This window comes from Myotis daubentonii, chromosome 5, assembly GCF_963259705.1.
Source record: "Myotis daubentonii chromosome 5, mMyoDau2.1, whole genome shotgun sequence".
Taxonomy (NCBI): domain Eukaryota; kingdom Metazoa; phylum Chordata; class Mammalia; order Chiroptera; family Vespertilionidae; genus Myotis; species Myotis daubentonii.
The window spans coordinates 33,971,534-33,982,941 of NC_081844.1; the positions used below are offsets into that span (position 1 = coordinate 33,971,534).

The 11,408-nt window shown below is 58.3% G+C and overlaps 1 protein-coding gene across 2 annotated transcripts; it reads right to left on the minus strand.

Annotated features, from left to right (window-relative positions):
- Positions 1–200: 200 nt before the first annotated feature.
- Positions 201–11,391, minus strand: MISP (mitotic spindle positioning). Of its 2 annotated transcripts, none has more exons than XM_059697433.1 (5): positions 11,235–11,391; positions 3,201–4,924; positions 2,272–2,402; positions 1,537–1,575; positions 201–976 (listed from the first exon to the last, which is right to left on the minus strand). In XM_059697433.1, exons 1-5 carry the CDS (start codon positions 11,387–11,389, stop codon positions 887–889), a joined length of 2,139 nt encoding a protein of 712 aa, XP_059553416.1. In that variant the 5' UTR covers positions 11,390–11,391; the 3' UTR covers positions 201–886. The 2 variants fall into 2 exon arrangements, with proteins under 2 accessions (XP_059553416.1, XP_059553417.1); XM_059697434.1 differs by lacking the exon at positions 11,235–11,391 and adding an exon at positions 9,662–9,794.
- Positions 11,392–11,408: the final 17 nt, after the last annotated feature.

An 11,408-nucleotide genomic window follows, 5' to 3' on the forward strand; every position in this document is an offset into this window, starting at 1 on the left:
TGCAGAGCAGTGCCTGACTCAGGGGGATGGGACGGCGTCGAAGGCTGGGCCTGGCGTTCCTGAGGATGGTCACCCCACAAGCACTGATGGGGCACCTACTGCGTGCCACGTGCTGGGGACGCTGTGTGACCCCGACAGCCCCGTGCGGTGGGGTGAAGGCCAGAGGTTCCGGTGGGAGCAGTGAGTGTCACCCAGAGAAATGAACCAGAGGGAGGAGGGTTTATTTCACGGTGGATGTGGACCAGCAGTTTGGGGGGGGAACAGAAGAACCCCTTTTAGCCCACAGATCAAGCCCTTGTTCTGCAGGTCATGTGCTGTCCCCCGGGCTTGGCCGCGCTGGGCGGGGCCTGCAGGGCAGGGCGGAGGCCCTCAGCTGGGCGCTCAGGTTTCCCTCCTCAGACTGGACGGTTTCCCAGGGGTGGGGTGGGGGCGCGTCCCCCTTCTCAGATTGGGACTTAGAGGGGGGCCGAGTGTGCCTCTCCGCAGACCGGCAGCTCCTCCAGGTGCCAGGACCCATGCCTCCCCCCACCCAGCCTCTCCGCCCTCAGGCTAGTGGGAGCAATGACAACTGGAGTGGGGGAGGGGAGCGGGTCTCCTTTCTTCTCGGACCAAGAGCGTTTGGCAAAGTCCTAGAAGCAGGAAGAATTGACAGAGGTCCCGTTTCATCCCCAGCTTTAGACCCAGAAAAAGCAGAACAATTTCTCTAGGAAAATAAAATCAGGAAAGAAAGCCCTCGGGTCAGGGCGCACACCCACACTGGGGATTGTGGGCATGTCATTGTGGTCCTCGGATGGTGGGTTTGAATGGGGGCCTGTTTCCTAAAGCGGGGGGCCTAGGGGATGGTCTTGGCAGTTCCCGTAGGGTCAAGGTGCCCCCGTCTGCAGGCTCAGTCCTCATCCTCACTGGCATAGACTCCGGCTTCCCAGCGTTCAGCCATCGCGTTCTTGTGGCGGGTCACCCGCGTGGCTTCCAGGACCTGCAAGAGGAGGTACAGAGTCCCCATCAGAATCCTACCCCCCCACCCCCGCCAACTCATAGCCTAGGCTTAGAACAGGGGCAAAGCAGGGCCACCCCCTCCTCTGTTTCGACCTTCAACTCCTACTAATAGCACCAAGGGATGTGCTAACCCGTCGGAGCTCCATGGCAGGGGAAATATCTGGGTCTGGCTTCGCAGGCTCAGCTCCAAGATGGCCCCAAATATGTCCCACAAACCCACTGAGGTAGCGGGCCTTCTCCACACTCTCAGATGAACCCCTCCCTCAAAGAAAACGCCCTTGCCTTGGGCCCAATCTGTTCCAAAACCTTCATCATTTGACAAAGAAGCTGCAAGTGCACCCATTTTGCACCATCTGTGCCCATGCAGGCATCACAAGCAGATCCAAGCAAAATCCACCTCGGGAAGACACTGCCAATCAAGGAGCTACCCAGTGATGTTTTCACATCCCAAAGAAAAGCTTTTGATGGCCCTGGTGCCATGGGGCAGGGGGCTCAGACAGGGGAGGAAAAGACAGTCCTGGCCCCCAGGAGCACACTCACCTCCGAGTTGACGTGGTCCAAGGGGTTGATGCCGGCATACTACAGGAAAGGAACATGCGTCAGCGCTGGCCTTCTGGCCCTGCCCCACCCCAGAGCCCGCCTGGAACTCAATGCAAAGTCCGCTCAGTCACCCCTTGAGGCAGGAGGGAAGGTTTCCATGCCCACATGGTCCTCCTGAGTGCCCCTCGATGACCACAGTGCAGCCATCCACCATGCTGTTCCCCCCAGTGCAGCCTCAGGCTACCCCTTGCAGTTTTTTTTCTCTTTCTGTCAACTTCAGCATAATAAAGACAGTCACTATTGATGGAACCCATCCCATGGCCCGGCCCTGCTGTAAGGCTCGGAGATGGCTCATCTCATGGTAATTTCACAAAGGAGGAGATGGAGGATCAGAGAGGGGCAGGGACTTGTCCAACATCACACAGCAGCCAAGTGGCAGAGCTGAGCATTGAACCCAGTTCACGGTGCCCAAACCCATGAGGCCAAGCTGTGAGTTCCAGGTGGGTGAGGCTGGAGTTGGTATTATTCTCCACAGTGTCCCTGGTCCTCCACTCAGGGAGGAGGTGGCCTCATAGTTACAAATGTGTGGCATGGATTCAGGCCTGGGTGCAAGTCCCGTCCCAGCTCAGGAGCTCAGGGGCCATGTGACCTTTGACAAGTCTCACTCCACCTTCCTGTAGGCGGTGTCAGGACTCAGCCAGGCCTCCAGGGGGATGGCCAGGGTTCTAGACTCACCCACTGCTCCTTCTTCTTTCTCTGCCCAGGAGCAGCCTCAGCAGGGGCCTCTGCTGTCCACACCAGGCCCGAGTGCAGGCGGATGGGGGTGAAGACGTGTGACTCTGACACTGAGTAGCTGCCTGTGGTGCCTGCGGGGTCAGGGGGAAGGACGGAGCATCAGGGAGCGTGCCATAGTCCCTTGAGGGCAGAACATCTATCAGACCAAGGCCTGGGAGACACAGACTATCTGGGCCACGTAAGGAGGCAGGTGAGTGAACAGACGTGCAGAGCAGAGAGCTTGCCAGGAAAACTGATAGAATGACCAAAACAGCCTTAGCCGGTTTGGCTCAGTGGATGGAGTGTTGGCCTGCGAACTGAAGGGTCCCAGGTTCGATTCCGGTCAAGGGCACATGCCCCGGTTGTGGGCTCGATCCCCAGTGGGGGCCTTACAGAAGGCAGCCGACCCATGATTCACTCTCATCGTGGATGTTTCTCTCTCTCCCTCTTCCTTCCTCTCTGAAATCAATAAAAAAATATATATTAAAAAAGAAAAGAAAATGAAAAGAATGACCAAAACAGCAAGTCAGAAAGAACTGGGTCGATGGATGGGTGAGATCTCATGCCAGGTGAAAACATTAAAAGTGACACAGGAGATCTTTCATAACAAAGAGGAGCAATTGACCAAGAGGGTGCAGCATCTGTAAACCTTTTATGAGCCTAATAACAAAACCTTCAAACCCATAAAGCAAACGCCGCAGTGCAAAGTGGACATCTCTCTCCAAAGTCTACTGTTTACGGAAACATACAGGCAGAGAGACCAGCCAGTCCTCCAGACGTCCCTCCACGCTCAGTCCCTCTCGATACCCCCAACTCCACCTCCCCACCCTTCTCTGCTCCAGTCTCCGGGGCCAGACCCCAGCAGCCCTTCCCGCCCGGCCCTTCCTCACCCGAAGCCCGGGAGGAGCTCCTGGAGTCGGGGTCACCGTCCAGCGGCGGGGAGAAGACCTCCGGGAAGAGGGCATTGCGTCGTTCCTCCGCCACCTCTTGCTCCCGCCTCAGGACGCTCTCCACCTCCCGCTCCAGCAGCTCAGAGGACTGGGACCTTTGGAGCCTCAGAGGGGGGGCCCCAGCCACTTCCCAGCCCCAGGTTCGGGGCGTCTCGGCCTTCTGGGGCACGTCTGGGACCCTGAACCGCAGGGGACGCAGGCGGAAGTACTCCCATCGCACGACACCCCTGTTGGCTGGTGGGGGTGCCCCCGAGGGCTTCCAGGACTCCTGCTTTGTGCCTGAGGGTTTTCTGGAGGATTCCGAGAGACGCCTCTGAGACCCTGTGGCCTTTGCCACCGCCTTGGCCTCGTCTGCAGCGAGACCGCCAGGCTTGCCCCGTGCGTGGAAGGCTGGGGACCTTGGCTGGGGGGTCCCGGGGCTCAGGTAGGGCTGGTAGGCGTCAGGGGGGATGCGGTTCACCTTCCTCAGCTCTGGAGTGGGGTCGGCCGCCCTGGTGTCTGGGGCCAGGCCAAGGATGGAGTCTGAGCTCAGGGCTCTCCTGAGTCCCGGCTGGGGGCCCCCGGAGAGGCAGCCGGGCTTGGACACCCAGCCCCCCTGCAGGCCCTCCCGCCGGTGGTCCTCCTCGCGCTGCGTCTCCTGGGCAATGTCACGCTGCACATAGAGCGAAGGGCGCCCCCTGTCCCGCCGAGGGGCCGCCGGCAGGCTCAGCTTGGTCAGCAGGGGCCGGGTGGGTATCTCCACCAACTCCTGGGGGCCCGCCGCCGCCCGCAGCCCCCTCTGCTCGCGCAGAGCGGCCTCGCGCTCCTGGGCCACTCGGATCTCCCGCTCGATGGGTGTCTCCTTGGGGGCCTCCGGTGACTCCGCTGGGGACCGGGCACCAGGGTCTCCCATGGCCTGGGCACCAGGCCCCGAGGGCAAACCGCGGACCCTCTTCTCTTCCATGGCCACCTCCTTCACCTGGGGCTTGACCGAGACGGCATAGCCGTTGGCGAGGGGCGGTGTGTTCGGGGCCTGGGGGGCCTGGCTGATCCGGGGTGGGGCACACTCTGGGGCCACCCAGGCTGGCGGGGTCGGAGGGACCCTGGCGTTTGCCTGCTCCAGGCTCAGGAACTGCTGCCTCGCTGCCAGGAAGTTGATCTGCTCCCTGTCGACCACGTTTTCCTCCAGGGGGATGAGCTGAGCTCGTCCGGGGGTCCTGGGGCCCCCGTTGTCAGGGGTGCCATGGAGCGTGGCCACCGTGCCGCTCTTCCTCACCGCTTGGCCCTGGATGACTGCCCAGCGCTCTCGCTCCAGGTCTGGCGGCCGCCTGAGCAGGGTGTCCCTGGTGTCCAGGTGGTAGGCCTTCATCACCTCATCCTCATCGTCCTCCAGCTGCAGGGACGGCTGGCTGAGGAAGGTGCGCAGGCTGCAAGACGCCCCTGTCCTCAGCACGCCCGGCGGGGCCCGGCGGTCACCCACCCACACTACAGTCTGGTCCTGGCCCCAGCTGCTGTCTGAGGGCTCCACATTCACCAGCTGGTATGTGTAACTGGTGTCCCCATTGAGAGCCAGGCCGGCCATGCCTGGGGAGTGGGGGATGCTGAAGATGGGGTATCTGGTCACTCGGTCCATGTTCTGGGGTTTCAGCCACCACAAGTTCTGGGGTGGAGGCGCTCCCAGCTCCCTGAGGATGAGAAGGAAGCACACCATCAGGTAAGAGCACTTGGGGAGGGGCACAATGTCCAGTTCCTCCAAGGGCAAAGTCCTGCCCAAGAGGCCTCTGTGATTGGTTCAGAGATAGAGAAGTGACTCCGCCTGGCCAATCAGAGCACCCCCTCCCCCTGGCCTCTGTGCTTGGTTCCTGGATGGACATAGGACTCAACCTGGTCAATGACATGAAATCCTGGCATTTGACTGTGGAAATTGTACCCTCTTCCTGTGAGGCTTGTTAGGTTGGGGGAATGAAACTGATCAATTCTGGGGGCCACACATGCCCCCTTGTGGACACAGCCTGTTCAAGAGCAACCCCAACCCCAACACAACATCCTAAAAATGTTGTTTGAACTCCTGGATCCAGCCACACGTGAATCTCCCCTGCACTGATCCAACGACTTGCCTCATGCATATCTGCCATTTGCAGGCACCCCTGCTCGTCATCTCCCAGACACTGCACATCCAGTCTTGGGGATCCCCTGCTGCCCTAACCCTACTCCTCCCCTCTTTCACTCAGTTCACCTTGTCTGGACCCAAAACCATCCCTGGGCAACCTCTCTGGGCCCCACCAGGCCCCCTGCCAGTACCTGTCTCTACCTCTCTCCCAGGGCACACACATTCTGAAGTTCTCTCTGTGGTAGTTGTTGTTTTTAAAATATATATTTTATTGATTTCAGAGAGGAAGGGAGAAGGAGAGGGAGAAATAGAAACATTAATGATCGAGCCCACAACCCCGGCATATGCCCTTGACCGAAATCAAACCTGGGACCCTTCAGTTCGCAGGCCGAAGCTCTATCCACTGAGCCAAACCGGCTAGCCCAGTGATGGCGAACCTTTAGAGCTCGGCATGTCAGCATTTTGAAAACCCTAACTTAACTCTGGTGCCGTGTCACATATAGAAAATTTTTGATATTTGCAACCATATAAACCAAAGATTTATATTTTTGATATTTATTTTATATATTTAAATGCCATTTAACAAAGAAAAATCAACCAAAAATGTCATAGGTTCGCCATCACTGGGCTAGGGCTTGATTGCTGTTTTTAATTGATTTCAGAGAGAGAGAGAGAGAGAGAGAGAGAGAGAGAAAGAGAGATTGAGTTGTTGTTCTACTTATTTATGCATTCATTGGTTAATTCTTGTTTGTGCCCTGACCAGGGATCAAAACACAACCTTAGTGTATCAGGATGATGCTCTCTAATCAACTGAGCTACCTGGCCAGGGCCCTGTTGCTGGGGTCCAACCCCAGCAGGTCCAGGGGTCCCCAAAGGTGTCTAGGTTCTGTGTAGGTTCTATGTCTAGGTTCTGAGTCTTGTTGTCTTGTTACATCTGTATTTATACCAGTTGATTCCAATCCTATCAATCTCTATTCCAAAGGTTAGGGCGTTTCTTATCTCCATTCCAGGGAGTAAAGATTATGTAGCTTAAGCATGATTGTTTGTAGTTAAAGTGATTAATTACCCGCCTGGCACTTAGTTAAGGTGTTTTATTCCCTCCCTAACTTCAGGGGGAAATCCCTACCTGGGGAAACAACCTTTCTCAGAGAGGTGACCTTGGTTAAAACACACAGCGCCAAGAAGGTGAGCAAACATATTAAGAACCGTATGCCATATATGCCAGGGCCCTTGAAACAGCAAGGATGGACCGGCTCCCGGCACCCTGTGATTGTTTTTGTGTGTTTTTTTTAAATAAATTGGCATTTATTTTATTTTATTATTATTATATTTTGTTAGTCCTCATCTGAGGATATTTTCCACCCATTGATTTTTAGAGAGAGTGGAAGGAAGGGGGAGAGACAGAAAGAGAGATACATCGATGTGAGAGAGACACATCGATTGGTTGCCTCCCACATGAGACAGGGATCGAGCTTGCAACCAAGGTACATGCCCTTGACCGGAATCGAACCCAGGACCCTTCAGTCCGCAGGTCGATGCTCTATCTGCTGAGCCAAGCTGGCCAGGGCTCTGTGATTGTTTTCATCTGACATTTACAGATGGTTCCAGCAGGCCTGCCTCTCGCGGAAGGATGTCCAGTGGGAAAACTGAGGCCCAGAGCGGGCAGCAACTGGCAGAGACTTCAGCTTCCCAGACGCCACATCCTGGTTCTCTCCTGCACCTTGTCCCGTCCCAGACAACCCAACCCCACCGCACCTCAGCCACATAAAGCCAGGGTAGGCTAGGAATGCCTGGACCTTATCCTGCTAGGCCAGGCCACACCCAAACCCAGTGCCCCAGGGAGGCCCAGAGCCGCCTCCCCCTCCCCCAGTGTCCAGGAGCTTTCTACAAGGTCACACACCGATCTCACATCTCTGTGGTTCCTGGGATCTCCATGGTTCAGTTCTCACTGCTTTCCCCAGGTGCTCCAGGCCTCCATCTGACCTCAGCACAAATTCCCAAACTCTGTAGGTGCTTCCACCTCAAATCTGAACCGCCTCATCCCCCTGAAGCTCCCTTTGCCTGAAGGCCCATCATTTCTGCACCTCCACAGCCTCCTTAGCAGCAGTCCACAGGACACCTCCTCCAGGGAGCCCCCCAGATTGCCCCATTGTTGGCGCTATCATCTAAACCTGGCCCAGCACCTAATGTTAGGCATCGCCTTTTTACAGCTGAGAAAAGGAAGACAGGCTGTTCCCAACTCCTCAAGCAGCTCTTGTTCTCTGCCCTGGACCCTGGTTCCACCAGAGCTGCTATGCACGTCCACTACCTTTTTATACCAACTTGCTGGTAACGCTAAGTGTGGTTCTAAAAGGAAAAACACAGCATGTCCTTGAACTGGGGAAGTGTTACCAAGCAACCTAAAATCGATCATGGGAACAGTGTTACGACTAACAAGGTTATCGATCATGCAATTTTTGTATCCATCAATTGTTGAAACTATAATTAGAAAAACAATGTTTAAAACAGCGGCTTGGACAGTAAATCCCAAGACACTGGCTGAGCCACTGTTCCAATGACGGAGCAGTCGCCCACAGAGATTTTCTCTTTGGAAGTTATTGGGGGTAAATGTGTCTTTGAAAGGGGAATGAGTTGACTTAAGGCCTGTCTTCTCCCACCTCTTGGCCCAGGACCCTCTCTCTCAGGGCCCCCGGTGGGCGAGCACCTCTCCTGCAGCCCAGCCAGAGTCCGGTATTCAGCAGGAATTTAATAATGGCTGGCTGACAGGTTCTGGTCTCTGCAAACAGTACTCACGCCAGGTTCTCAGGATGTGGGGGTTGGGTTGTTTTAGCTGCAGACCTGGCTGCCCCTCTGGGGCTCCCCTGTAGACCACAGCTTGCCCTCTGGGTCAGCTCTGTCCCCATGCCCTGGGGCTCCCTGGGAAGGACAGGCGTGGCAGGGGTGACTCAGAGTGTTTGCTGAGTGAATAGCTAGATGTTCGTTCACCAGGATTTATAACCCACAGGGCACATTCATTCTTGGAAAAGAGAGCTGAGTCTCTCCTCCGGGTGAGGGGAGGGTGGGGCACCCATCCTCCTAGGCCCACTTCTCCCAGGCGATTCACTGAGGACAACAAGGGGTGGGACTCAGTCTGGGTCTTGGGTTCAAGGCCCCAGGGCCCCACTCACCTATGACCTTGGGCAAGTCTCAGCTCACCCCTCATCGTATTTGCTCCTCACAAGATCCTGTGATGAGGGGACCATTCTTGTCCCCAATTTGCAGCAGAGGGAACCAAGGCCCAGAGAGGAGAAGTGGCTCACCTCAGGTCACACAGGAGTGACAGGGAAACAGGTCCTGAAGTTCAAACCCTCACTCCCAGTGGGTCGCTCTCCTTCAGGAAGCCCTCCTGGATTGCTCCTTCCCAGCCCCACCTCCACACCCATGTCAATACAAAACCAAAACGGGGTTTATGGCCCCTGGGGCCACACATTTGCTTGCTCATCACCGAAACTGGCCTCCTGCCATCAGGGCAAAGGCCTGCTGGAGAGGCTGTGACTCAGACAGGGAAGGTCACATAGCAGGAAGGGGCTCGCCTTCTGTCAATCAAGGCTGCAGCCTCCCAGGCCCTGGCTGGGCAGAGCCTCCATCCCTTTGATACACAACTGAGTCTCTGTGTCTCCTGCTGGACAGAGCCTCTATGCTGACAGGAACACACTGCCCCCCCATCCCTCCTCCCCAGTGCCCCCCCCTCCCAGCCAAGTCCCGGACCCCGTGGAGTTGTTATATGCTGTGCCCCAAGCGAGGCTCTGGCTGGTGCTAAGTGCCTCCCCATCGGCCTCCAGGGTTCTCAGAACCCACAGGCGGAGGGGGACGGGGGCCTCTCTGGCCTCTGGCCATGGTGCCAGGCAGGCCCCTCTCTTGGAGGCTCAGGGCTCAAGGTTCTTAGATTTGAGGCCAGAAGCCCAGAGTGGAGATTGCGACCTTAGCAAGGCTCAGGGATGAGCTCTCTGCTCCCTGGGGCAGGGGAAGCAGGGGAGGGGGGGGGGAGGGGGGCGGGGGGGGCAGGAAGGACACAGACCTCAATATTTCAGAGCAACGGGATTGAAGAACAATGGGAGAACCCCACCAGCCCCTGGGACCCCAGCTGGGTCCAGAGGGGTATGGGGTGAGAATGGAGTGCCTCTCCCCCTGCTTCCCCAGGGCCCCACCGATGAGTGGATGATGCCAACTGACACAGGAATCCCCGTTCCAAAAACTGACCCACCCCATGCGGGACCCACCCCACCGTCGCTTTGGGTGCATCCTGCCCCCCCCACCCCACCCCCCGTCTCACCTGCCAGCTCCAGGCCCCCAGCAGCCTCCCAGCCTCGGCTCCACTCTGGCGGCACCGCCCTCCCTTCAGGTTGCCAGGGGAAGGCCCCACCCAAGGGAGGCAGGTGCACTCCCTCCTCCCCGGCCCCACCCGGGATCAGGAAACAAAGGTCGGAGGAGGAGGGAGAAAGCGGACACCCAGGCACCCTGCCCACTGCACTCTGCCCCCAGCCCAGCCCCGGCCCCAGGGCCTCCAGCCCCTGGAGCTGGAATTCACCCGAAACCGCCCTCTAGCTGCCACCTGGCTTTCCCACACCCTCAGTGCCACGCAGAGAGGGGACATTGTACCCGGGGCCACACAGCAGGCACGGGAACCAGCTGCCCATTTGTGGGGGTCTGAGTCCCATACATCCATGGTGCCACCTGGCTCCACCCACCTTGGGGGCTACTCCCCCAGAGTCCTTTTCTGGGACAAGCTCGGCTGGCCGGCGTCTGGGGGAGTCAGCGGGTCCGGGTTCAAATCCCCGCAGCCTCTCTGAGCCCGTTTCCTTCTCATGAAACGGGCCTCACACAGCGGGGAGGATGCCCCGGGCCACTCGGGTCGGACATGAAGAGCCGACTGAAGACCCAAGTGGCAGGAATGGTGGTGAGTGGGCACGGCCAGGTCCCACTGCCACACGGAGCACAGAGGCCCTAACTGGGCGGCGGGTCCTCCCAGGTGCTCAGCTGTCCCGCCCGATTCTTGGTTGAGGTGCAGAGCCTGGCCAGGGCGGCCAGGAAAGTCAGGGCACTGGGACCAGTGGCCAGTCTATGGGGCCGGGGACACAGGAGGTTGGGCTGGGGCTGTGTCCTGCCCTTGGCTGGCTGCAGGGTCCCTCTCAACCTGTCTCTTCTTCCGTCGAGTGGGCCTGAGCCCCACACCGGGCTGGCCTGCCTGGGATGAGGGTGTGAGGCAGGTCCAGACACAGGGCAGCTTGAGCGTTCCACATGGGCCAGTTCTGGCGAAACCTGGGGCGGACAGCCTTGCTGTCTTCCCTCCGCACCACTCACTGCGCGTCCTCCTGTCTGTTCTGCAGCCACAGAAACTGAAGCCAGCGGCTCCCAGGCCGAAGGGCCCAGTGCTGGTGGTGGGGCTGGGATTGGAACCTCCCCACCATCCTTACCGCCCTGTTGGGGAAACTGAGGCCCCGAACGGCAGAGACTGTCACCCGGTGTGCTGGGGGCACTGTGGGGACAAGCACCCAAGGTCCTGCTCCCAGGCGGGGGGCCCACTCAGGGTCCAAAGCATTGAACAGGTGGGCAAACTGAGGCCCAGGGGCACAGCGACTTTCCCAGCCAGTGAGGTCAAATGGGGTGGCAGCCCCCATAAACGCGTCCCCCCCAAGGCCCCATCTATTTTTTCAGGGGCCGGTTCTCTACAGAACTCGGGGGTGTCTATGGGATCCTTTCAGTTTCTTGGGGTGCTGCGTGCCAGCAAGGGGCAGCCTCCCCGCCAAGGGATGAGAGGGGCAGGGCGGGTCTGGAATGTAGGCCTCCGCAGGAAACAGAAAGCAAGTCCTGCCACTGGCTGCTGCCCCTTTACCTCCAGGTCTTACCTGCCCAGGTGCTGCTCAGGTGTGTTCAAGCGTAGGTGTGGCCTCCACCAATGTCCCCACCTCAGTACCAGGTGAGCTGGAGGAGTGCAGGGCCCCACGCAGCCTCCCTTTAAGGCCACCCAGGCGGGCCCCACCCACCCCCTGGCTGGCCACATCCTCCCGGCCCCAGAGAAA

Coding starts and splice junctions, on each gene's coding strand:
- MISP (XM_059697433.1), bottom strand. CDS start 11,389: ATGTGGCCAGCCAGGGGGTGGGTGGGGCCCGCCTGGGTGGCCTTAAAG. Junction 4,925..11,234: donor CCTGAGCAGCACCTGGGCAG/GTAAGACCTGGA, acceptor TCTCATCCTCAG/GGAGCTGGGAGCGCCTCCAC. Junction 2,403..3,200: donor GAGCTCCTCCCGGGCTTCGG/GTGAGGAAGGGC, acceptor CTGACCCCGCAG/GCACCACAGGCAGCTACTCA.